A 26,644-nucleotide genomic window follows, 5' to 3' on the forward strand; every position below is an offset into this window, starting at 1 on the left:
TTCTATGTAAACGCACTAGACAGACATGTATGACCGATGCACTCGTGTCTTTTGAAGCTTCTCGCACATGATGAGCACCACATTTTTAAGACACTGTGTCAAGTTAAAACAGTTTTATTTGATGGCAGAGGAGGCGTTCAGTGCCACATAATTTTTTTGTGCTGTGTTTCGTGATTTTAGACAGACGTGGTCAGTGTGTTCTCTGGGGCCCCTAAATCTGGTTTTGCTTCACAGTATGTTTAAGATTACATTGGACATCAAGTGGCAACCCAACACAGTACCAAAATTGTTTCACATACACATGTAAACTAAACGTCTTTTAATATTAACTCTTAACCCGCCATTGACGGAACTTTCCGGTTTTCAGTTTTTTTTTACTGTTATATGGTAGGAGGTGCTATTGTGCTTCTTCTAAACGAGTACCGAATGTCTGGATCAAAACACGGTGAAGAAGAATCAGAAACAAGTGACCGCATACAGATGCATATATAAAACGTCTCGGTTACGCATGTAACCCTCGTTCCCTGAAGAGGAACCCATATGTGTAAAGTCCACGGTATAGCCTTGAGCCCGTGTTTCCCCGGCAGACTTCTGCCATTCCAAGAGGGTTCAATCGCCTCCATTCTTCCATATGCACCTAAGGGATGTCCATATGTGTATTGCTTCCGGAACCTCCTTCGGGAAGGTTCGAGCTTCCGTAACGTCCCTGTTCCAAGTAGAACGGGTGCGTTTCCCCAGTGTTATCCAGTCTTACTCAGTGGGTAGTGCCATAGTAGCAGTAGCTGGTCCTCTTGTGCAGGCTCTGGCCTACGCCAAAAAGTAGGGGCGCAGGTGGCTTCCACAAGACACTGGAAGAGGCGGTAGCTGTGGCCTTTTGGTAGGATCCCAATTCGTCGGTCCTCCGACATGACGTCGAGAGTGACCGACTGAAAGGGAACGTCTCGGTTACGTATGTAACCCTCGTTCCCTGAAGGAGGGAAAGGAGACGTCACGTCCCGTCGCCACAGCTCCTGTACCACCGCTGAGCGGCCGGGTCACCGGCTCGGCTCCTCAGCGAAAACCTGAATATGCGCTGCATCTGCTGCCTACTTATACTCACGCTGTGATCAGCAGCAGCTGGATGCAATAATCGCATGCCAATGTGCATTGGCTCGTTTAGTTTACACTCGAAGTAGATTGGTCCCTCTAAGCGAGATCCCAATTCGTCGGTCCTCCGACGTGACGTCGAGAGTGACCGACTGAAAGGGAATAACTAATACTGTCAAACGATTAATCGTGATTAATCGCATCCAAAATGAAAGTTTTTGTTTACATAATGTATGCATGTGTACTGTGTATATTTATTTTGTAGCGTCACTGAATGAAATGTTGATCCATCCAGACCGTTTTTGACAAAAACAACATTTTCTCAGCTTTTTGTTGCTTTTTATGAAACTTACTCACATTCAAATGTTGATAAAATAATGCATGAAGCTTGTTTTTGTTTGTTTTTTTGTATTTTGCATGTTCAGATATTTATACAACACATTATGAAAGCTTTGTGAAAATTCTGAAAAATGCTGGCAGTGGCTGGCAGGGAAAGACTTAATATTAACAATAAAGAAAACATTTATACTCACTTTTAGAGTCCCTTTATATTTTGATTGTTAAATCATAGTCCATAATGCAGTTAGCACTGTTTTCCCTATTGTCTGTGACGCTACCCGAATAGACCATGTCTGATTTAAATGCCAACATCCTGACAACGTCTTTGATATATAGTCATCATCATAATCATAGCGTGCTGTTTTTCTTGATGTCATTCTAGGCATCTGAGTCCGTTAATCACCCACTGGAAGTCAAAAATGCTACCTTGCAAGCAAATATTATTTTTCATAGCAGAACTGATTAGCTCCCATCTCTAATACCAATTAATCATCAACAGATGGCTTTTTCTTGGTTATTTATAGCCATAGACTGAATGAGCAATGCATGTGACTGTCTGAGGATACAGAATATTAGTTGTCATCATGTGAGGACAGAATTTGACTTGATCTAACCTGCACTGCTCAATATTTAATGCACAATCGTGAGGTTTTATCTGGACCAGTCAAACATTTCAGGGTCTCACAGCTTTAATTTGTCTGTCCAATGCCCATTTATACAGACATGGATTACGAGGAATGTGAAGAAAAGCTCTTTTCTTATCGGCAGCAATACGTGCATGCTCTCTTTTCTCCAGACAGCTATAGAAAAGTCAAGGCTTTCTTTAACCAGAGAAAAGAGTGAATGCAAGGTGAGTTGTTTAATCCCACCGCCCACGAGATGGCTCTGAAACTGACCTGCAAACATAGTCGGCCTTACAGATCCTCATCTGGGAAAGGCAGCTGGGTTTATCTTCTCCCTCATAGGAGCAGCTGGGCACGATGGTCTGTCGCCGTCTCTCTGAACAGGCCATGTCGCTGCAAGGGCAGAACAGCAGCTCGTGGGTGTACTCCGGAGGCACGCGGTCGAAGAACCGCCGCAAGGCCTTGTTGCACCTCGATCGGTTACACAGACCCGACTTGGTGGAGGGCTTGATGCATGTTGACACGTACTCGGTGCGCAGTTTCTGGCACACATCGTCGACGTTGCAAGCTTTGGCTGCGTCCAGGCAGCGGTTCACTGTTGTCATACCGAGCTCAGAATCTGTGGAGAATTCAAATCACAATCTTTAAGACTGACTGAAGTGATCAAATCTGCCCTGTTTGGTCAGAGAGTGCAGTCGATATCCAGTTAGTCTCAGCCTCATTGGATGAACTAAACTTGCAATGACAACATCTACAACCTTGTAATGCAGTTTTCGTACAGCCATTAGACCTTAGGTTAGACGCCATATTGAACACCATGTTACGTGGATGAAAATGGGGCTGTGAGGGATGGACTTCCAGTCTTGACAAAGAAAGTACCTGTATTAGGACTGTGCGGTGTGACAGTATAAAGCGCCTCTCGTTAAAGATTTTGCTATGCTGTTTATTTCACAGTACACAGATATATCTGTGTAGTACAGTACCACTTAAAAGTTATAAACACCTGACCTAAGAATGTTAAAGAAGCATGCTTGATTGCATGATGTCAAATTAAAGCAATAAGCCCCAAGAAGCCGTGGTTTGCAGTGAATTTATAACAGCTAAGGGGCATTGTTAGGCACGATGCAAAGCTGTTATAAATTCACTGTAAACCACGGCTTCACGGGGTTTATTGCTTTTATAAAACGGTTATTCCATATACGTAGTTAGGTTTCACAGAATAAAACAGAGCAAAAAAATTGTAATGATATTAATAAAAACAGTATTCTTCCACCAAACAATGTAGTTCCTTAGAATCAGTTGTGGTAGCAACAAAGTGGATGCCAAGCAACACACAAAGTAAACAAAGGTGTATGTTTTTAGGTTAGACGCCATATTGAACACCATGTTACGTGGATGAAAACGGGGCTGTGAGGGATGGACTTCCAGTCTTGACAAAGAAAGTATTAGGTATTAGGACTGTGCGGTGTGACAGTATAAAGCGCCTCTCGTTAAAGATTTTGCTATGCTGTTTATTTCACAGTACACAGATATATCTGTGTAGTACAGTACCACTTACAAGTTATAAACACCTGACCTAAGAATGTTAAAGAAGCATGCTTGATTGCATGATGTCAAATTAAAGCAATAAGCCCCAAGAAGCCGTGGTTTGCAGTGAATTTATAACAGCTAAGGGGCATTGTTAGGCACGATGCAAAGCTGTTATAAATTCACTGTAAACCACGGCTTCACGGGGTTTATTGCTTTTATAAAACGGTTATTCCATATACGTAGTTAGGTTTCACAGAATAAAACAGAGCAAAAAAATTGTAATGATATTAATAAAAACAGTATTCTTCCACCAAACAATGTAGTTCCTTAGAATCAGTTGTGGTAGCAACAAAGTGGATGCCAAGCAACACACAAAGTAAACAAAGGTGTATGTTTGTAGAGTAATTTACAACAGCTTTGAACGCGGCTCAACCAGTCAGAATGAAGGACCGGAACTATTGACATTTTTTCCCAGAAAGATGTTTCATCAACAAGTGATATGTGACCCTGCACCACAAAACCAGTCATAAGGGTCAATTTTTCGAAACTGAGATTTATACATCATCTGAAAGCTGAATACTTAACACTGCTTTTGTGCTGCAGGGTCACATATGTTGTTAATCAACAGTACAATCTACTGAACACACACACTTCGATCCCTCATAGCCTCGTTTTCATTTCTGTTAAAAATGTAATTTTAGATATGTTCAGATGTCCAGTTTCTTGCACAGACCTGTTGTTTCACTTCATAAGACCTCAATATATCGTCAGGAGCCACGGGTATTAATTGTGTTCATTTATATGCTTTTTTTATTCAGCTGCTGACTTGCATTTTACGAATCATCAAGTATCACGGTTTCAGCTGAAAATCGTGTTTACTGTTCTACTGAAGAAAAAACATCACCTACATCTAGGATGGACTTAGGGTGAGTGAATTAACAGTAAAGCACAACACATACCAAAAGGATGGGGAGCTGCACATTTTCTCACACTCATGTCCATCGTGACATTTTGACAGCAAATTTAAGTTCATCACCATACGGCGGCACAGAGATGAGCGCTGTTTTCAATTCACAAGGACTGACGATCGAGAGGAGCAAATGGTGAAAGCATCAAAAAGGTGAGAAACAACCCATTTAAATGAGAAGTGAAGAATATGGGCCGACGGCCAATCTCTGCGATGCTTTTTTGCTGTTCAGACTTCAAACAACTAAACAGATTTGAGCAGGACAAACATCAAAACATCAGACTTCAATGGTTTTTTGCGGCTCCTTATGTTCTTCTTATGAAGACCGGTTTTGGCTGAACCAGGTTCTTGTGTTGCTAAATGGCTCTTTGGAGATGTAAAAGTTCTTCATGTTACGTTATAGGTTCTTCTGAGGAGTGTTTTGATTTTGGGGTTTTGTGAAGCACCAAAACATGGATCGTTAAAGAACTAGAGAATAAAATGCTCTATGTGACTTTTAAAGATGTGCCTATGATATTAGGCCAGTGTTATTTTAGTATCATTTATATATTATTATTATGGTGTTTATTAAACATTTTAATTAGCTTTTATTTTTATATTTTCAGTTTTTATAATAATAATAATAACTTGGCTTTAGTAGTAGTCATTTTTTATTTGATTTTGACATTTTTGTTTTAATTTTTGTATTTACTTTTAACTTATTTTAGTTTTAGTAATTGAAGTATTTCAATCTAAACTCATTTTCAGTTATTTGCTAAGCCAATATGTCTAATATTAATCATCTAATATGTATCTAATATGTAATGTATTATAATATATTATAATAAATCTAATATTTAAAGACAGAAAAATCTAGAAAGTATGATTTCGATTCTCAAAATCTTTTTTTCTTGTTTTTTACATGACTTTAAAACATCCGCTTTGGTTGTAATTGGAAACATTATTTTGGGGATTATTGGATGTTCTGTGGGATGAATGCATTCGGTCACCTTTGCACGTGTTGTTGAAAGGTAAGGAGCAATGTGACCCGAGGTTCAGATAACTCACATGAGCAGACTAGTTTGAGTCACAAATCGTTACGACCAAAGGAAATGCATCATGATGTGAAAGTAAGTCAGGAATGAAAATGAGACGGAACAAATTAAACGGAATGCTGTTGAAACGTCTTTCCAAGAAATCATTTTAGCATTCCGATCGACGACATCAAACTGAATAGCCTGCATCGTGACGGTAATGCAAAACCACAGTAAATAACTAAGGCTAAGGTCAGTAAAACCTGAGGAAAATGAAAATAAGCAGCTCACTCAGACTCTCTAAATCGCTCTTTCTCTATTTCATTGCGATTGATAATTACAGCAGAGCCAAGAACGTCTGTCCACATCATTCACCTAACAGCTTTGTTGATTCTTACAGAGCTGGTGAAAAATCCAGTCCAGACACAAAGCTTCAACAAACAAACTGAGCATCTCTGACTGATTTCCATGGGGCAGCTGAACAAAAACAAGGGTAGAACTAAAGGAGATGACGGTGAAAACAAGTTTCAGAGCAACACTAACACACAACGACAGAGACTCTCCCACAGCGGAGACACGTTTACACTGCTAATACACATTTGAAGTGAAGATTATTGTACTAGAGTCCCTGTTTGTGGAAAAATAAGACTTATTCTTCCTTCACTTGTCTCAACGACTTCTTACAAGATAAAAAGCATTTGTTAAATCTTTGTAATGTGCATTTATCCTTATTTTGAAAGATTGTAGGTCGCCATATAGTATGAAACGGATCATCTTACCTGCAGTGATGGAGGCCAGACGGACAAAGTCATAGCCTTTCTCGATCGCTTCATATGGATAGTTCTCTACCAGGTTAAGCCCTGCAAGAACAAACAACCTGAGCAATTAAATCATATATGAAATGTGTTATACGGAGCAATATATTTTAAGGGGCCCCATGGAGTCCCGCGATACTTTTAGTGAAGGTGTTTTTCACAAAAACAGACATAATTAATTTTTTACGATGTCCTTTCCAGGTGAGATGATTGGTTGTCTGTCCACAGTAAATGTGAAACTATGAAATGTGAACATAGTAAATACATACAAATTGTAGTCTGTTACTGATTCCAGATTACACGACAAAAATTGTAGTTAGTAACGTAATCCATTACATTACACTACTACTTTTAGATGACTTTTGACCTACCTTTCTTCACATTGATTTAAATAGTACAATACTGATATAAAAAAATATAAAGAGAAAGGAAATATATTCTATTTGTTGTTATTAATAACAGGAAGTGCATTAATCATTACATTTCATGAAAAAACGTGGTTTGTTTTTCTTTCTCTTATCTAATTCTAAATTTGAATTCAATTAAATCATGAGAATGTAAAATTGTATTCATTAAAATAAACGCTTACTAAAATAAAGATGAAATATTTTATTTTTAAAATAATTTATTTTTAAGTAAATGTATTGACAAAAAATCGGAAACCCTGCATTACATGTAAATTAGAAATAATGTGAATTTGTTCATTTTATTGTGTTTGTAGTATAATGTAATTGTAATATAACATCATGTAGTAATCAATAAAAGTAACTGTAGGGGAGCGCGGGGCACAAAGTAACGCCGGGTAAGTTGTAACACACGTAGTTTAAATATTTCCTCACATGCTAGCATAACCAAATTTACAGCATATACTAGTTACCATATCAACATTATATAGAGAAAAAAAGTGCACCAAAATTCAAAAGTGTTTTGAAGATATCGCTAAACATTTATTTTACCATAGTAAAATTATATTTCTGGCTTAAGTAAATTTTTCATCTCAGTTTTTATCGCTCATTTCAAATGAGACAAATCTGCTATTATTTTAATCTCCAATCTGTTATTTATCAGTTTAGATTATTTTTAATGCTTCGCTAACTATCAGAAGACGGTAACCGGTTTTAAATTCCAGTTGCGCAGATGGGGTATGTTGTAACACTGCGTTACAATGTGCCCTGCCGTGCTATCCTATGACATTAGGGATGTAATTCAGACTATTTACTTTAACACATTAAACAGGTGAATAAAGACTGACAGTCAATGTTTAATGTTAAGAAATTATTGTTTCAAGACATGTAAAGCATTGTGGGCCGTCCCAAGCATGGTTGCAATGTGTTCATTGTCAAACTCCAAAATCAGATTATTTTTCGTTCTTAAAAAACGCCATTATTTTTATTTGAAATAAATAATTATTTTATTTTATTGACAAAATATTTTAGTTTGTCTTGTATATTTTTTTCATGCGATCAGATAACATTTTAAGCTGTCATGTGGTCATGTTACAATGTGCCCCTCAGCTGTTACAATGTGTTCCACCTATGGGGCATGTTGTCACACTTCACTTCCAATTTTTGTGGGTAAATAAAGAAAAATGTATACACTGTAATTATGAAACAAAGCGACATATTTGTACTAGACAAGTGTGAAATTACTGTGGATAAAAAATATATACTCTGAACCCCATGTGGATTTACACAAACTGAGAAAGTCAACAAGTGTTACTTTGTGCCCCGCTCTCCCCTAGTCTGATTATGAGTATTTTAAAATGTAATATAATCTAATTACAAGTACTTATATTTTTGGAATTTGATTATGCACTGCCCTCATTATACCAATAAACCACTGCTTTGACAGCCATTCAAACATAGCCATGTATTCTGACGCAACTCAAACTTTCTGTAAGCAACATGTCAATTTAATATATTTTTCATAAAGGGCTCTTAAAAGTATGAAATGGGCTTATATTTTTCCATCTACAGACCAGTGAGATTTCACTGCGAGCCAGACGTGGCAAGAAACCGGCAAAATGTCCTGCTGCGGTTGGTTAGGACATCAACTTTGACAGAGATTTTAACATTTAACGCTTTACTGCGTCGCGCCTGGCCAGGACACAGTGTTACATTTTTAAAACGTGTTTCCATCCTGTCGTCGACACCTTTAAGAACTCTACATGTGTACGAGCCGTTTGGTCTGGATAACAGCTGCATAAGACTGCAGCTCACACTTCATGAGGGCAGGTCAAGTTACTGAATGCCCTATAAGTGTTTATAGGCAGTCATATGTCATATGTTAATATGTTCATGCTTGTGATGTCAATGGAAGGGGAATGTCTGAATTACATGTTTTTACAGCTTCGCTTCAATAAAAGGTTAGATGGGTTTCAATAAAAGTGAGCTTTGTGAACACTAGAGATTTCAAAATGTCAGTGAAAACACTGTGATCATGATCATAATTATTGGAATCATTATATATATATATATATTTTTTAAAGAAATTCATACTTTTACTCAGCACGGAATCATTAAATTGATCAAAAGTGGCAGTAAAGTTTTTTATGATTACAACAGATTGCTATTTTAAATAAATGCTGTTCTTTTGAACTTTCTATTCATCACAGAATCCTAATCCTAATCCTGTTTTTAACATTGATAATAATCAGAAATGTTTCTTGAGCAGCAAATCAGCATATTAGAATGAATTCTGAAGAGCATGTGACACTGAAGACTGGAGTAACGATGCTGAAAATACAGCTGCGCATCACAGAATTAAATTACATTTTAACAGATATTCACACAGAAAACAGTTCCTTTAAATTGTAATAACATTTCACAATATTACTGGTTTTACTGTATTTTTGATCAAATAAATGCAGGCTTGTGAGCATTAAAAATATATTCTCTCTCTATAAATATAAAGTATTTCTGTGTATATCTTAGTATTTAGAAAAAAAAGTAAAATACTATCATGTTACTCGCCATGCATGCCAGACTGGTGGAGACTCCAGTATATGCTGAGACAGTTTTTCTCTCTCTTCATGCCTCGTCTGCACTGGCAGCCGTGCAGAGGGCTGGACAGCAGGGCGGAGACGGCGTTTGCGCACTGACTGCGGGCTCCAGGGCCGAGTTTCATGCTGCCGTTCCCGGCGACGCACTGGCGCAGGGTCCGGAGACGCGGGCTGCAGGTCTCATCACTGGAACAGGTGTCTCCCGCTATGAGACAGTCTCTGCCCGCAGAAAGCAATACCTGTAAAGCTAAAGGCAATAAAGAAGAGATTTAAATCAAATTCACCATCAAAGCTTTGCCAGATGAGGTTTACTAGAGGTGTATTTTATTGATATCATTTAGAAAGCAAACAACCAACACGGCAATATCCATCTTGTCAGCATCAGAAACCGTGGCCACCAGACACAAACGTCTCCATTTCCATCAAATAACCATCAGGTTTCACAGGCTAGCCTCAAACACCTGCACTTCATCAGATACAATCACATCCCATCTGCCGTTCAAATGTAATTATTCACTTTCACTAACTACAGCCTGCTGATCCGGGTCTTGTCTGTTACCATACTCTCTGTGTTGTTTTTACAACGTACACTCTTCATAAATTGCATTAACCTGCATTCTGTATATTGATATGTAGTTTTTAACCCTCATGTTGTATCATAGTCATTTTGACCCGGAGAGGATTTTCACAAAAAATTTTTTTCACACCTTGTTACAGTACACTTGTGGTGTCCCCGGTCAAAGTTAAAACAAAAAACAAAGTTACTGGCTTTACTTGTTTGAAAATTGAATGTTCATATAAATTAAAAAGGAATGTGTAACTTTACTAGTTACTTGAAAAAAAGTAATCTGATTACGTAACTCGCATTACTTGTAATGCGTTACCCCCAAGATTTATTCTCAAAAATGATTTTTCAAATTTTTTTTATTAAAAAAATCTGAAGTAGCCTACATAAGCTCAGGCCTATGACTAATTGGCACCAAATAGAAATACAAAACCTCTGCTAATTGAAAGAAAACAAGTTGACAAAGATTGAATCCAATATTTAATGGAAGATTTGCAAAAGGCTAGGCTTTTCAGCACAGCACAAGGATTAAATGCAACGCACATTTCAGGATGTATTTGATGAAAAAATTATTTGTATTGCAGCAAAGTTGGGAAAACATCTGACAAGCTTGTGATGATGATGATAATAAATATTCAATATCTTTTGAACTGTAATATGATTCAAATTTGTAGGCCAGTCACAGGCGTCATATATTGCATAAGCATTTGCTTTTATTTTATATATTATACATTAACTGGCTAATTTAAATGACTTTATAATTTGAGGTCAGTAACATGACAACCTTCTAATCCTGGAGATGTAACTTGGCATTGTCTAGAGAGTCATGAGAATGAATGCATTTACATAAAATACAAGATGACACTCAGAGTCGTTTCCTGAAATGACATACAGACAGATACATACATAAAATATTCTACAGGTTGCAACACCATCTGTTAATCCACTGATTAAATTGCATGAGAAGAGGGCTCTGAATGAAATTCAAACAAAAGGAGGAAAAAACATTATTTCAACATCTAACAGATTTATGCATGTGCTAGTGTTTTGAACTAATGACGACGTCAAATAAGAGGTAAAATCACAAGCACATTTTTGGACTCAAACGCAAATGAACAGCTCACTGTTGAAACACATCATTGCATGACTCTGACGTGGCTTTTGATCCGTCGGTGTGCTTGTCGGTGATAGCCTGATGTTTTTCAGCCTCAGTCGGGAATAGCAGAACCTGTGGGCTGATATTTTGTACCCGAAAAACTCAAAGGCTCTCTGACAGATGCAACCACATGCAGACAGTTTTGAGGAGGCAGGGAAGGCGATGTATCATGACTACAGACATGAGAATAAATCAACATGACAGCGGGCAAAATGAGACTTTCTATATCTTATTGGAGCATTGTTCAACATTAGTGCCTGAGCTGGATTAGGGAGGGAATAGTCTGATTAAAAAACCAGCCCAGCCACCGTCTGATCAAAGCAAACACAGCGAGACAATTCATTATTTCAATTAAACAAGCCTCTCCCTTCCACCAGACTAGGACGCATATTAATGAGGGACGCTGCTTTCTTAACTTTAGTTCCTGATGCATGTGTAATTTATTCCTTTTCTTTGTTTATTCAAGAGTTACGTTAAGGACTGGAAACCGTGGCCGTGAGAGAGACGGGTTTGAGCTAATTCATATGGGAGTGAGGTAAAAAGCTTGTTTGTTAAGCCCTGAACAACTGGCCCTCGAGACTGGCTTCTGTAATGTGTGATGATAATTCTGCTCTAATGACTGGAACGGCACGCCGTGATGAATGTCAGATTTTTTCCTCATTACGCAAAATCTGACACTCTTAAAGATCATGTTTAGTATCTATATTTATACAAGGCTATATATATAATTGTTTACGGCTCTTAGACTTCAAATGACGCATCTGTAAAATCTGCATTTTAGCTCATTAGAGTTAGCTGTTAAAATAACAACAGAAACTTGTATTTTGTAATGTGACATTCAGATTTTTTCCTCATTACGCAAAATCTGACACTCTTAAAGATCATGTTTATACATTTATACAAGGCTATATATATAATTGTTTACGGCTCTTAGACTTCAAATGACGCATCTGTAAAATCTGCATTTTAGCTCATTAGAGTTAGCTGTTAAAATAACAACAGAAACTTGTATTTTGTAATGTGACATATTTGGTCATATTCTGATTTTGTATATAAGTGACGTTAATACCATAACCTGAGTAAGACCGTATTCTGGTTAAAAGAAAAAACTATCTTTTTAATATTCATTTATATTTACACATTCAAATCAAAGTAGCTCTGCAAGCAGCTGTTAAAAATCAAGCAACAATATAAACACATTTTTGGATTTAAATGTGATTTTAACTGTCAATTTAGAATGTTTAACATAGCAAAATTAAGGGGAAAAAATAAGAATATAAACAAGACACATATTCATTCAAATAAAAAAAATAGTAACAATTAATGAAACTTAACAATGCATGTTCCCTTAAACAAGAAAGAATTGTCCACTGTGCTAAATATTTAATAAAGTTAAATTAAAAAGTAAAATTTTAAGTAAAAAAACAAAAAGTAAAGTTAAAGTAAAAGTAAAATTTAAAAAACAGTATAACTTAACACATATGTTCCCAATAATTATAAATTCCATAAAGAATTTTTACACATCACAGACATTTCAACATACATTTATTTTCACCCAACAATGAAAATTACTTCAATTATTTAACCTGTATGAGTTTTTTTCTTCTGTTAAACACAAAAGAAAATATACTAAATAATGCTGGAGTTGACGGTAGCCATTGACTTCCATAGTATGGGGGAAAAATACTATGGAAGTCAATGGCTACCATCAACACTTTGGTTACCAGTATTCTTCAAAATATCATCTTTTGTGTTTAACAGACTAAAGAAACTCGTAATTTCAAGAAACTCAGGTCTGAATCAAGTGGAGGGTGAGTAAATGATGACAGCTTTTTCATTTTTGGGTGAACTATCTCTTTAATTTGGAAGCTTTTATAATATGTGATCAATTGATTTATTGGCATATAACATAAGAAATGTTTTTAATTCATTTATTTGTGAATATGAAACTATAAAAACACATACTAAATGTGAAGTTATCAACAGCTCGTGATCGACATGTAAAGCTGCCCTGCGCTTTCAGGAAAAAAAAAAGGTACAAAAGCTGTCACTGGGATGGTCTCCTTTCAAAAGGTACATCTTTGTACCTTATTTACCCCTAAAAGGTACATTTTAGTACCTTAAATGTACATATTTTTGTTCTTAAAGTTTACATATTAGTAACTTTTGAAAGGATACTTCCCCTGCAGTGACAGCTTTTGTACCTTTTTTTTTTTTTAATCAGCGCACTTTTGGATTACTTTTGACCCAAATAGTTTATCACATTGACTTTAATAATCTTGTATGATATTGATATAAAAATACAAAGAGAAATTAATAAATAATTTATTGCTATTGTGTTAAAAAGTATGTAATAATTTAACCAATAAAAAATTAACTGCAGACTGATTATATGACTATTCTAAAATCTAATATAATGTAATCTAATCACAAGTACTTAATTTTTGGAATCTGATTACATAATCCAGATTACATGTAATCTACCGTATTGGCCCGAATATAAAACGACCCTGATTATAAGACGACCCCCCTTTTTCCAAATGTACCTTTTGGAAAAAGGCTTTTTAAAAAACAAATCTTGTTTTTTCTCAGTAAAACACATTTTGTCTTCAATTATTATCATATTGCATATTTTTCCTATTTTAATTTTTGTTTTGAAAGTATGGTAAAAACTGGTCAAATGTACCAACAATCACATAAAAAAAAATATACACTTTTTGATATACCATAAAAAAAATTTTAAAAACAGGTAGCCCATCTGAATTCGGACATTTAGGCTATCCATCTAATAGTAGCCTACCAAAATCTTATTAACAGTAGAAGTTAAATCTTACTGTAGTCTTCAAATCTGGGTACTGTCTTACGTTTTAAAATCACAAAGGGAGTTTGGTCCCATCAGGCTAACGTGACAGTCACGACTCATGCAGCTGTAAGCTTTTCTTATTCTTTTGTTTTTACTCGCCATCTTTACAACACGCATTACATTACGTATTTCATGGCACACTCGTTTTATGCATATTTTGCGCCACCTAGTGTTGTGGGTGTATTATTGGCATGTCAAAGTCTAGACCCCGAATATAAGACGACTGCGGTTTTTCAGATGTATTTCCAAGAAAAAAACATTGTCTTATATTCGGGTCAATACGGTATTACCAACCAGCGCTGTATGTAACTATAAAACATAAACTTGCTCTAAGGTTAACAGTGGATACATATAATTCAGCCAATCAAAAGCTCTACTAGTCACTTTTCTTTTAGTTCATAATTGTCATCCACGGCACATCAAAGCTAATGGACTTTCAACCAGAATATTATAGCTTTTGCTTCTATATTTTGTACACACACACACACACACACTAGCGAACACACAGTCTATTTCAAGCGGCTGGTGCCCTGTCCGTTGTGAAAAGTGAGAAGCAAAATAGCACAGCAGGAGTTCTATTGATCAACAAATGACAAGCTGTTGTCTGAGAGACCCCTAAGTGGGTCTGTGATTGTAAAGATGAATGGTGCAATTCTACAGTCTGTGTCCACCTAAAGATTATTGTCCCAAACCAGCATGGGCTTATTGATCAATATCTGATCCAAACCGACAAGTCTGATTTTAGAGTTAGCACAAACATATCCGAGTCAAACAAAGACTATAAGAGTCACTGTTTTCACTTATTCGAATGACTTCTTTAAAGAATATCTGTGCAAATCAGGGCCCAGTCTATGAAGTTGGTGAAGTTTCTCTGAAAAAAAAAAAATAACTGCAAGAGTCAAACAAAGACTATAAGAGTCATTGTTTTCACTTATTCGAATGACTTCTTTAAAGAATATCTGTGCAAATCAGGGCCCAGTCTACGAAGTTTGTGAAGTTTCTCTGAAAAAAAAAAAATAACTGCATGAGCCACCAAATATCAAATTCACGATAAAAGTTGACTCTTATGAGTCAGTTCTTTGTAACGGACAAGATAAAAAGACAAAAACATTGCTTGTGATTTATCAGCGGTTTGTGAATCGCGAGTCATTTGCCCAATTCAGAGTTGCCAACTATTACAATGATTTTTCTATCGATACTATTATAATTTGTATTATTACATTTTATTTTTAGTTACATTTTATAGTTTTTGTAATTGTGTTACTATTAAACTATAAAACTATTACACTTGATCAGTCGTATATGTTTAGATGTTTATTACTTTTTATTTCATTTCAGTTTATTTCATCTAGTTTTAGTTATTTTAGTAGATTCAGTTAAACTAAATGAAAATAAGAAATGCTTTCTTAGCAACAAGTTGACACATAAGTCTAGTTTTTATATTTTATTTAATTTCAGTTAATTTTATTTCAAGTAACCCATTTTGGTCACAAAAAATAACTGCATGAGCCACCAAATATCAAATTCACGATAAAAGTTGACTCTTATGAGTCAGTTCTTTGTAACGGACAAGATAAAAAGACAAAAACATTGCTTGTGATTTATCAGCGGTTTGTGAATCGCGAGTCATTTGCGCAATTCAGAGTTGCCAACTATTACAATGATTTTTCTATCGATACTATTATAATTTGTATTATTACATTTTATTTTTATTTAGTTTTTGTAATTGTGTTACTATTAAACTATAAAACTATTACACTTGATCAGTCGTATATGTTTAGATGTTTATTACTTTTTATTTCATTTCAGTTTATTTCATCTAGTTTTAGTTATTTTAGTAGATTCAGTTAAACTAAATGAAAATAAGAAATGCTTTCTTAGCAACAAGTTGACACATAAGTCTAGTTTTTATATTTTATTTAATTTCAGTTAAATTTATTTCAAGTAACCCATTTTGGTCACACTTTATTTTAAGGTCCAATTCTCACTGTTAACTAACTATTAACTATGACTGTTGACTCAATAATCTCCTAATATGCATCGTATTAATAGTTAATAAGGTAGTTGTCAAATTTAGCTATGGGGTGGATTAAGAATCTAAAATATAGTCATGCAGAATAAGATATTAATATGTGCTTTATAATAACGCCAATATGCTAGTAATATGCATGCTAATAAGCACTAGTTAATAGTGAGCAATCGGTCCCCAAACTAAAGTTTTACTGTATATTTGTTCTAAAAAGTAGTGCTTTTAAAACTACCTTGCTGCTTTACAACTGTGGACAAACAAGCTATATGCAGGTTTCTATTGTTTTCTATTGTATTCTTTTTTTTAAATAGAGCATGCAAAAATAAGTTGGCACGTGTTGGATCCTGAAAACCACAAATAAGCACGTGATTGATTCAGTCCATGTCATCAAAATATCACTTCAGCCTGGTGCAATTCAAAGTTATCCTAATGTATGTTATGTATAGATTTGCGATACTTACATCAGTCTATTTAGTGACTGTTTGTTAATGCCAATGTGTAAATACATATATTCACAACAAAGTTTTGTAAAATAATACAATTCCATAATACATTAATAATGCTATTCAGAAAGAAAAAAACACATTCAAATATTAACGGTTGTTGTTTAGCATATTATGAGGTCTGATTATTAGTTTGAATAAACTGAATCACTTAGTAATTGATGTTAATTAATATGCCAGGGCACATAATGGTGAGTAATCACATACTTCTCCTTCATCTATCCAAATATTTGATATTTTAAGTGAGCGTGCAAAGAGCCAACACTGTGATCAAGTGTTCATAAACTTTCAGAGCTGCAGTAGTGAAAAGACAAATGGTCAGTCGCGCGACTCCAACAGCAGCCTGAAACCCCAGCCTCTCTCCATCGCAAAGAGTGTCCACTAATGCTGCATTGGCAGAAGCCAGAATAGACACCATACATCATGAATGCAAATGAAGTGCTTGATTTGACATTTCCAATAAGCCTGTCTCAGTGTACCAGTGGGTTTAGCCAATTAACCATGTCAGTAATCAATTCCTTCAGAGCCCTGTGCTAAGTCCTCACTTCTCCTTGCACATAAATCAAAGACAGATTAGCCGATCAGTTACCCAGATGCACCAAACTAACGACCCACTTTAGAATGGATGAGAGTGGAAATGAAAGTTAATGGACTCTGTTAGGATGACACCAACAGAGCCGTTTTATACCTTCACAAATGCTCTCTGTGAGGAAAGAAAATGATGTTGTTCTACAAATGTGAATGTCATTTTAATTACCATCAAACAGAGAGAACTATTTTATATGACTAAGGTGATTTTTTTTATATAACTTATGTATATATATATATATATAGTAATATGAACACAACCTTCACACACATCTGATTGACAGATAAACCACACATTTCGTTGTTGTTTTATTTTGTGGATATTTTAGCAAATTTCAGTTCAGTTTAATAACATTAAATTAAAGAGGGTAAACTTTATCAGTCAGCTGAACTGTGCACGAATGTTTTAAACACTTTGGTTACATTTTTGGTCATATGTTCTTTCATCTTACTTTAACCAGTTTATTTTGTCGTTGACATTTTGTCACTGAAAGGTTTCTTTAAAGGTGTATGTAGTTCACCCAAAAATGAAAATTTGTAAAACTGTATTCATCCTCAAGCCATCCAAGATGAGTTTGTTTCTTCATCAGATTTGGAGAAATGTAGCATTGCATCACTTGGAGAGTCCAAACAGCTGATAAAAACATCACAATAATCCACAGCACTCCAGTCCATCAGTTAACATCTGGAGAAGACAAAAGCTGCGTGTTTGTAAAAGACAAATCCATCATTAAGATGCATTTAACGTCAAACTGTTGCTTCTGACTAAAATATGAGTCCATAATCCATAATAACGCTTCCTCCGATGAGAAAGTCTGTCTCCTCTTGTCTCTCACATCAATTTCCACTGACATACAGTATGTGTTTAGAGCTGTTCACTCCTAATTTGGACAAGATGGCTTTTTCACTGGAGAAAGCAATATTATGGATGATTTGTATTTCAGCTGGAATCAATAGTTTTGATGTTAAAAATGATGGATTTGTTTCTTACAATCATGCAGCTTTTGGCTTCTCCAGATGTTAACTGATGGACTGGAGTGCTGTGGATTATTGTGATGTTTTGATCAGCTGTTTGGACTCTCATTCTGACGGCACCCATTCACTGCAGAGCATCCACTGCTGAGACACTGATGTAATGCTACATTTCTTTAAATCTGATGAAGAAACAAACTCATTTACATCTTGGATGAATTCTCAGCACATTTTCATTTTTGAGTGAACTATTCCTTTAACCTCGAGTGCTATTTTTCTTTGTGTGTCCTCTTTTGTAATGCTTTCAAGGTTTTGTCAGGATCTGCACTATTTTACTTTTTAATATATAAAGTTTCCTGTTCCATCTTCCGTCTAATATCTTTAGATCGTTAGAAACAGCCCTGACCATGAAAAAGATAAGTTGGAGATGGTGAGAACTAACTAACCTGTTCGCCAATTATTAGTGTCATGCAAACAATACATTTTATACGCGTGGCAGCCAGAGGCGCAATGAATGTTCGTTAAAACTTAAAGAAAGCATGAATTTTGAATGAGGGTGAATTCACAGCTCAAATATGAGGTGCTGACTAATGACAGCCTAGCTGCACATCGCTGGCCTTTACGTCACACGCGGAGAATCATGTAGAACTTGATTCTCACAAACATTTCATTACGCACTGAAAGAGATGATATTAAATTTAGAACAGCCAATCAAAAGTTTGAGGGTTTTAAACATTAACATGCTGAAAATACAAGACGCCACAGACACAATTACTCAACTGGGCACAAAAAACACTTACTGACATCAAAGGAAAATAAATTGCTCTTAGAAAATTGAGACAGCAAAACATTTTAAGATGTTTAAAAAACTGTAGGAATCACAACTCTTCCAATCTATATGCAACGCATCACGCATATTTTTTTGTGTACCAGAGATACAGCCCAGAGCAAAGACAGATTTGCTTGTACAATGTTTTGATAGAGAAGCAATTTCAAAAAGTCAGTTCCAGGGGAAATATGTCCTCGTCTTCCTGTGCAATGCAGCTTTAGTACTGAAAATAAGAGATATTTTATCTGCTGTTCAACATAGTGAAAAAGTTTCATAGTTAATAAGTGTTTCTCCAACCGTTTTACTTGCAGAGTATTCCTACATACGGTATAATCAAGACACGCTTCCTGATTAATAGACAGCTGAATTTGACACAAAAAAAGTCACTTTCCTCATTTATAAAAAATGTGCAAGAGAATAATCTGTGAAAACCCATAAATAAGGATGCAATATTATTCACAAGTCAAGCGTATGCTCCTAACGCTGCATATAAAGGCTGATTCTATCACATTCAGCTCCTCTGTTCAGGAGTTTCCTATAAACACACAATGAACAATGTAGAAAAGCCAGTAGCATTTTATCACCAAAAATGGGATAAAATGCATCAGCCACAAGCGGAATGGGAAAAAATTACATTAAGGCCACCTAGTGTCTTCTAACAGTCCGCACAAAATAGACCTTGAATCTTGTAAATGCCGGTATAATATAATGTTGATGGCTCTGGAAAGTCAATGCTAATCAGCCTGTCTGATGCATTGAACACGGTGGCCTTCCTTTAATCATGTATTTTGTTAGTAGTAGATGCCTATTCCTCACGGCTCACTTCCAGCAACAAAACACAGGCTGGTGATTTATCTGCAGACATCACAAGAGGCACGTCGCTCTCGTAATCTCACACAAAGGCACAGAAGCATGCGGTTCCCAACAGAAACATGAAATCACCTGCTGCACAAACATTTACATGTTCCCATTTCCTCACATACCTGATCGCAGCTTTGAGATCAGATCAGCTTCTGTGCACCTGATTGAGGTCTTGTCACTGCATGTTTATGAATGTCTACATGTGCTGACTAGAGACAGACATCAACAGCGACTGCACTTGGGTTCCGGAAGATGTTTCAGAAAATTCCTCAAACCAAATCAACCAGCGTTGAGAGGGATCACATTACACACTTTTTGTTTTAAAGTAAAAATTGGAGAACTACTAATCCCAGAAAGTGTTGCGATTTACGTCACTGAATTAAAAGGTACTGTCTGTGTTACTGACTTATTGTCCATAATATAAAGTAATATAATATTCATTTAAATATAGCAAGAAAATAGTATACACAACAATATATATCACCATTTAAAAGTTTAAGATCAGTTTTTTATGTTTTTGAAAGAAGTGCCTTAATGCTCACCCATGCAGGCTGCATTTATTTGATCAAAAATACAGTAAAAACAGTAATATTGTGAAATATTATTACAAAATGTATTCATGTGATGGCAAAGGTGAAACATTTTTTACTATTTTCAGTGTTTGTTGCTTAATATTTTGTGTGGTACATTTGATACATAATCAATGTATCAAAAAATAAAAAATAGCATTCATTTAAAATATAATTTGTTGTAACATTATAAATATCTATTGTCACTTTTTTCAATTTAATGCATCATTGTTGGATCAAAATAAACAATGTGCATATAAAAAAGTGAATGTTAAAATGTGTATGTATATATATATAACCATATAAATAAATAGTTTTTGTGTAGGATGTTCAACTTTGGCTATTAAATGTGATTTATTTGTATTTTTAGTGGTAAAAATCACTGATTTGTGGGTTTGAAGCACATACTATCACCTAATAATCTCAGAGGTCATGGTAAATTCATCTTTAAAGGTACAAGCATATGCTGACATTAAAAATTCATATCTCCATGAAGAAAATGAATGTGATTTTTGCATCTGGAACCGCACTGTAGCGCTCTATAGAAAGTTAACACTACAGTCTATCAAAGCCAACTTGTTTTGTGTCACAGTTCAGATGAACCCTAAATGCGTCAGCTGCATGGAGGATGACTATCAAAAAGCAGATATAATCCGTTGAAATAAAGCTTGTAATTGGCCATGCCTGGAGTTATTTAAAGGTTGTCGATAGGTTCACTCGCAGGACTAAGAGTTCACTTCAAACAAACACACCAACAGAGCTCCGGGCTGCTTGCCAAAGTCTCAGGACAACAGGCGCACACAACCGATCGCACTTCAAAACAACACTTTCTTATTTACTGACCGCAGAGAAGCCAAAAACAGGAGGAACAAACAAAAATGGCAATTAGTTACACACAATTGACTACCTCAGAAGGTGAAATGCAACATTGCAGTCATTTAGCCAAACTGGGAGGTTGGATTCTGACAGTGAGCATTTATCCTTGTTGCCGGAAAGACAATGGGATGAGAAAGGGCAAAACTCGATGGTTTGGTCTGTATCGGGAGGCTGCTCTGGTAATGCGGGGCCATGCTATAGCAGGCTGCATTAATGAAACATTGCCGTCTGCACTTCCAGCATGCCTTGTGGCTTGAATAGAGATAAATCCTCCTCAAACCCAAAGCCTGAGAAGTTTGGGAGCTAAAATGAATTGTGAAAATTTGAATGCATAATAGAATAAACTCTTGTTACACATGCAGATTTCGTACTTATCCGTTCTGGTGTAATTGCCACCTGTACACTATCTGTACCGACTGACAAAAAGCCTCTCATACCCGCAGGATATATAAAACACAAGAGAGTGCAAATGCGGGGGCGCTTCTATTTGTATTCAGAAGAGATTGCATAGTGAGTGAGCGACTGTTTAATTTCAGCCATTCTGCCGAGTTATAAAACAAGCATTAATTAAAAAAAATGTCTAGTTAAAAATCAGGTGTCGGCAGATTCTCATATGCACCGATGGCTTGTCAAGCCTCAACACCCCCCACAACAAAAGGCTTTTATCTTAAGACAGGGCGCGATGACATTACAGCAGCCACAGAACCTGTTGCTTCATAATGGTAGCAATTAACTTATCTGCATATTGTCCTTCACTGAGCGCGGAGCAAGAGCATGACTCATCTCATTTTTTCCGGCCATTGTGTGGTTGAGAGACTAATATCATTAAAAACAAGGCCAGCGTCAGTCCTCCTCTAATGACTGATTCTCAGGGTAAGAATGGAGCTCAGGACTCGGCTTCTTTATCATGCAAATATACTCATAAGTAACCCGCACTCCGCTCGTGAACAGGTTAGAGGTTGGTCATTATTATGGACTAAATAGCCAAAAATGTAAATGTTAAACGGTTTTTGAAGTGTACAACGTACAAGTGTCCATGTTAAACTGTTAAACACTGTCACAATAGCTTTGTTTATACATAATCTAATTGCTTGACCTTGTTTAAAATACACAAACAAAAACATTGCAATAAATAAATACAATTTAACATTTTCTGAAGAGAATATGTTATAGCTATATGTTTGCTAGGGTGTTTTGGGAGGTTGTCAGAGCGTTGCTATAGCGATATGGTTGTTAGGGTGTTTCGGACGGTTGTCAGAGAACTGCTATAGCGATACAGTTGTTAGTGTGTTTTGGGTGGTTGTTGAAGCGTTGCTATAGCGATACGGTTGTTAAGGTGTTTCGGGTGGTTGTCAGAGAACTGCTATAGCGATACGGTTGTTAAGGTGTTTTGGGTGGTTGTTGAAGCGTTGCTATAGCGATACGGTTGTTAAGGTGTTTCGGGTGGTTGTCAGAGAACTGCTATAGCGATACGGTTGTTAAGGTGTTTTGGGTGGTTGTTGGAACGTTGCTATAGGGATACGGTTTTTAGTGTGTTTTGGGTGGTTGTTGAAGCGTTGATATAGCAATACGGTTAGTGTGTTTCAGGTGGTTGTCGCAGAGTTGCTAAAGCCATACAGTTGTTAGTGTGGTTTGGGTTGTTGTTGAAGCGTTGCTATAGCGATACGGTTGTTAAGGTGTTTTGGGTGGTTGTTGGAACGTTGCAATAGGGATATGGTTTTTAGTGTGTTTTGGGTGGTTGTTGAAGCGTTGATATAGCAATACGGTTAGTGTGTTTTGGGTGGTTGTTGAAGCGTTGCTATAGCAATACGGTTAGTGTGTTTCAGGTGGTTGTCGCAGAGTTGCTAAAGCGATACAGTTGTTAGTGTGGTTTGGGTTGTTGTTGAAGCGTTGCTATAGCGATACGGTTGTTAAGGTGTTTCTGGTGGTTGTCAGAGCGTTGTTACAGCGATACACTTTTGTTCCAGGTGGTTGTCGGAGCGTTGCTATAGCTATACAGTTGTTATGGTGTTTCGGCTGGTTGTCGGAGCATTGCCATAGTAATATGGTTGTTAGGGTGTTTCGGGTGGTTGTCGGAGCGTTGCTATAGCGATACAGTTGTTAGGGTGTTTCTGGTGGTTGTCGGAGCGTTGCTATAGTGATACAGTTGTTAGGTTGTTTCGGGTGGTTGTCGGAGCGTTTCTACAGCTATACAGTTGTTAGGGTGTTTCAGGGGTTGTCGGAGCGGTACCATAGCGATACGGTTGTTAGTGTGTTTTGGGTGGTTGTTGAAGCGTTGCTATAGCGATACAGTTGTTAGGGTGTTTCTGGTGGTTGTCGGAGCGTTGCTATAGCGATACAGTTGTTAGGTTGTTTCGGGTGGTTGTCGGAGCGTTTCTACAGCGATACAGTTGTTAGGGTGTTTCAGGGGTTGTCGGAGCGTTGCTATAGCGATACAGTTGTTAGGGTGTTTCTGGTGGTTGTCAGAGAGTTGCTATAGCGATACAGTTGTTAGTATGTTTTGGGTGGTTGTTGAATCGTTGCTATGGCGATACGGTTTTTAGGGTGTTTCAGGGGTTGTCGGAGCGGTACCATAGCGATACGGTTGTTAGTGTGTTTTGGGTGGTTGTTGAAGCGTTGCTATAGCAATACGGTTGTTAAGGTGTTTCTGGTGGTTGTCAGAGAGTTGCTATAGCGATACAGTTGTTAGTATGTTTTGGGTGGTTGTTGAATCGTTGCTATGGCGATACGGTTTTTAGGGTGTTTCAGGGGTTGTCGGAGCGGTACCATAGCGATACGGTTGTTAGTGTGTTTTGGGTGGTTGTTGAAGCGTTGCTATAGCAATACGGTTGTTAAGGTGTTTCTGGTGGTTGTCAGAGAGTTGCTATAGCGATACAGTTGTTAGTATGTTTTGGGTGGTTGTTGAATCGTTGCTATGGCGATACGGTTTTTAGGGTGTTTCAGGGGTTGTCGGAGCGGTACCATAGCGATACGGTTGTTAGTGTGTTTTGGGTGGTTGTTGAAGCGTTGCTATAGCAATACGGTTGTTAAGGTGTTTCTGGTGGTTGTCAGAGAGTTGCTATAGCGATACAGTTGTTAGTATGTTTTGGGTGGTTGTTGAATCGTTGCTATGGCGATACGGTTTTTAGGGTGTTTCAGGGGTTGTCGGAGCGGTACCATAGCGATACGGTTGTTAGTGTGTTTTGGGTGGTTGTTGAAGCGTTGCTATAGCAATACGGTTAGTGTGTTTCAGGTGGTTGTCGCAGAGTTGCTAAAGCGATACAGTTGTTAGGGTGTTTCTGGTGGTTGTCAGAGCGTTTCTACAGCGATACAGTTGTTAGGGTGGTTGTCTGAGCATTGCTATAGCGATACAGTTGTTAGGGTGTTTCAGGGGTTGTCAGAGCATTGCCATAGTGATATGGTTGTTACGGTGTTTCGGGTGGTTGTCGGAGCGTTACTATAGCGTTACAGTTGTTGGGGTGTTTCGGGTGGTTGTCGGAGCATTGCTATAGCGATACCTAGAAAAGAAACAGAACATCTCACCTCAACGAGTCTGTTTATTCACGTCTGTATAACAAGCACTGCAGGAAGAGTTACATTAGGCATTTGTTCAAATTCCAAAGCCTAATTATCAGCTATCCAAATAGTGACGCTTGCCTCAGCAAACACCTCAAATTAAACATGATGCATTATGCTAAATGAGTATTTTTTTCCTTAGGGAAAGATTTATTGAATATATAATTGGTTGCACCATATGATGGTATCAGTCTGTTTTGCATTTAAATTGTCTTTCTGTCCACATCTGTATTCATTTAAAAAAAATTACATATTTGACCACCCAACACAGGTGTTGTATGTTTAGTCATAGCTATTCGTAGATGCTTTTCAGACAAAAGTGTGTGTAAAGCCCAATGTATACTTCAGTTTTTATGTGTACATGAGGGTCCGCGTACAGTGCAAATAACACACATTTTGTCAGCAAAAAGGTATGTGTGTACTGTATGCACAGTGCTGTATAGACTACTTACAAATTGTAGTCCATAACTAATTACAAATTACTATGGATAACACTTATTAGGTAATGTAGTCTGCCTACTTGTGGATTACTTTTGACATTTGACCTTTATGACCTTGTTTATCACATAGACTTTAATGTGATTATTGTGTACCATACTGATTAAAACAAACAAACAAACAAACAAACAAAATACACCGTACATGTACAAAGACAAAGTATGCTTTGTGCTTAACAGCTTATTCAGAAGGGCCCTTCAGATTGACTGTTATAGGAGCAGTTCAGAGGTTGAAATTCCCTTTCATTTTCCATCATTCACAAGCTACGATCTATGAAAAACATTTTACATTCATTCATACAATACTGAATCAATGAAAAATTATAAATGCAATAAATGAATTGTGGATGAAATACAGCAGTCCTTTCATTGGGTTTCCCCTTTCTTTGAGAACAGAGCATCAGGATGACCGCATACGAATGAGATCTGCACCAAGAATTTTAATTAGATTATTTTTTCCAAACTCGAAATTATTCAGGTCATGGAAAATGGTGTTTACATGCTGATTTCTTGCTGTCTGATTATTCAAAAATTCCAGCTGTCTAATTATTGCAGTCTGTTTACACTGTGGTGATGAGTTCAGTGTTTAATCATATGACCCCTGATGCATGTCCGTTTTTCTACGATTAACCCTTGACTCATCTCGTGCAGAGCTCAGAGAAAGCGCTGGGAATGTGAAGCAGGATGACAGCACTTCCGAGCAGACATCATCACAAGCTCTCTGTCACCGAAGGCGACTGCAGCAGAAGACGGCAGGTCCGTGTGCATGGCAAAGTGTTCCATCAGAAAGAAAGATGAGAGCTCTTTCTAATGAGACTCTTAGAGGTCTGTCACAAATTGATCTTTGTCAACCTACGCTCTGTTCGGCAGGCTGCGTAAAACATCCAGAATGACTGCAAGTCAGATGCAGAAAACTGTCTTGCAGTTAATAGTATTATGGTTGTTTATTAGAGGCTGCATAATGTGTTGATCTACACCTGGACTAGTGGCAGAAATTAAAGGCTGGTTCATCCCCAAAAAATAAAATGTATAAATATGCAATTTAAATATAAATAAATTAATAAACAAATAAGCAAGCTGTTATTTTTCTGTGGGAAACAGTTATTTCTGAAAAATATTTAAGCAGCTCTTGCTGAACAAGATTGTCATTGAATTAGTGCTGAACTGTATTTTGGTCTGTGCCTCACATAATCTTCAGATACTCTTAGAGTCTTTTTATGCTACTTTTATGTTGTTGTTGTTTTTTATGTTGTTTGTCCATTTTGGAGCTTCAAAGCCTTATAAACTGTATTGTAAGAGCTGATATTTTCATGGTCCATGGCAGAAAAATAACAGCATACGGGTTTGATATAGCATGAAGGTTAGTAAACAATGACCTTTCATTCTAAATATTACTTTAATTTTGTT

General features: G+C 36.8%; 1 protein-coding gene across 1 annotated transcript in view; it reads right to left on the reverse strand.

Annotated features, from left to right (window-relative positions):
• gfra4b (GDNF family receptor alpha 4b) overlaps positions 1-26,644 on the reverse strand; it is a 64,624-nt gene that overhangs the window by 10,317 nt on the left and 27,663 nt on the right. The window contains exons 2-4 of the mRNA XM_016237282.1: positions 9,346-9,621; positions 6,338-6,418; positions 2,322-2,667 (exon numbers count right to left, since the gene is read on the reverse strand). Of these exons, the coding sequence (XP_016092768.1) occupies positions 2,322-2,667; positions 6,338-6,418; positions 9,346-9,621 (703 nt within the window). The remainder of the gene's footprint in view (positions 1-2,321; positions 2,668-6,337; positions 6,419-9,345; positions 9,622-26,644) is intronic.

Source organism: Sinocyclocheilus grahami, unplaced genomic scaffold, assembly GCF_001515645.1.
Source record: "Sinocyclocheilus grahami isolate Dianchi unplaced genomic scaffold, SAMN03320097.WGS_v1.1 scaffold510.1, whole genome shotgun sequence".
NCBI classification, from domain to species: Eukaryota; Metazoa; Chordata; class Actinopteri; order Cypriniformes; family Cyprinidae; genus Sinocyclocheilus; species Sinocyclocheilus grahami.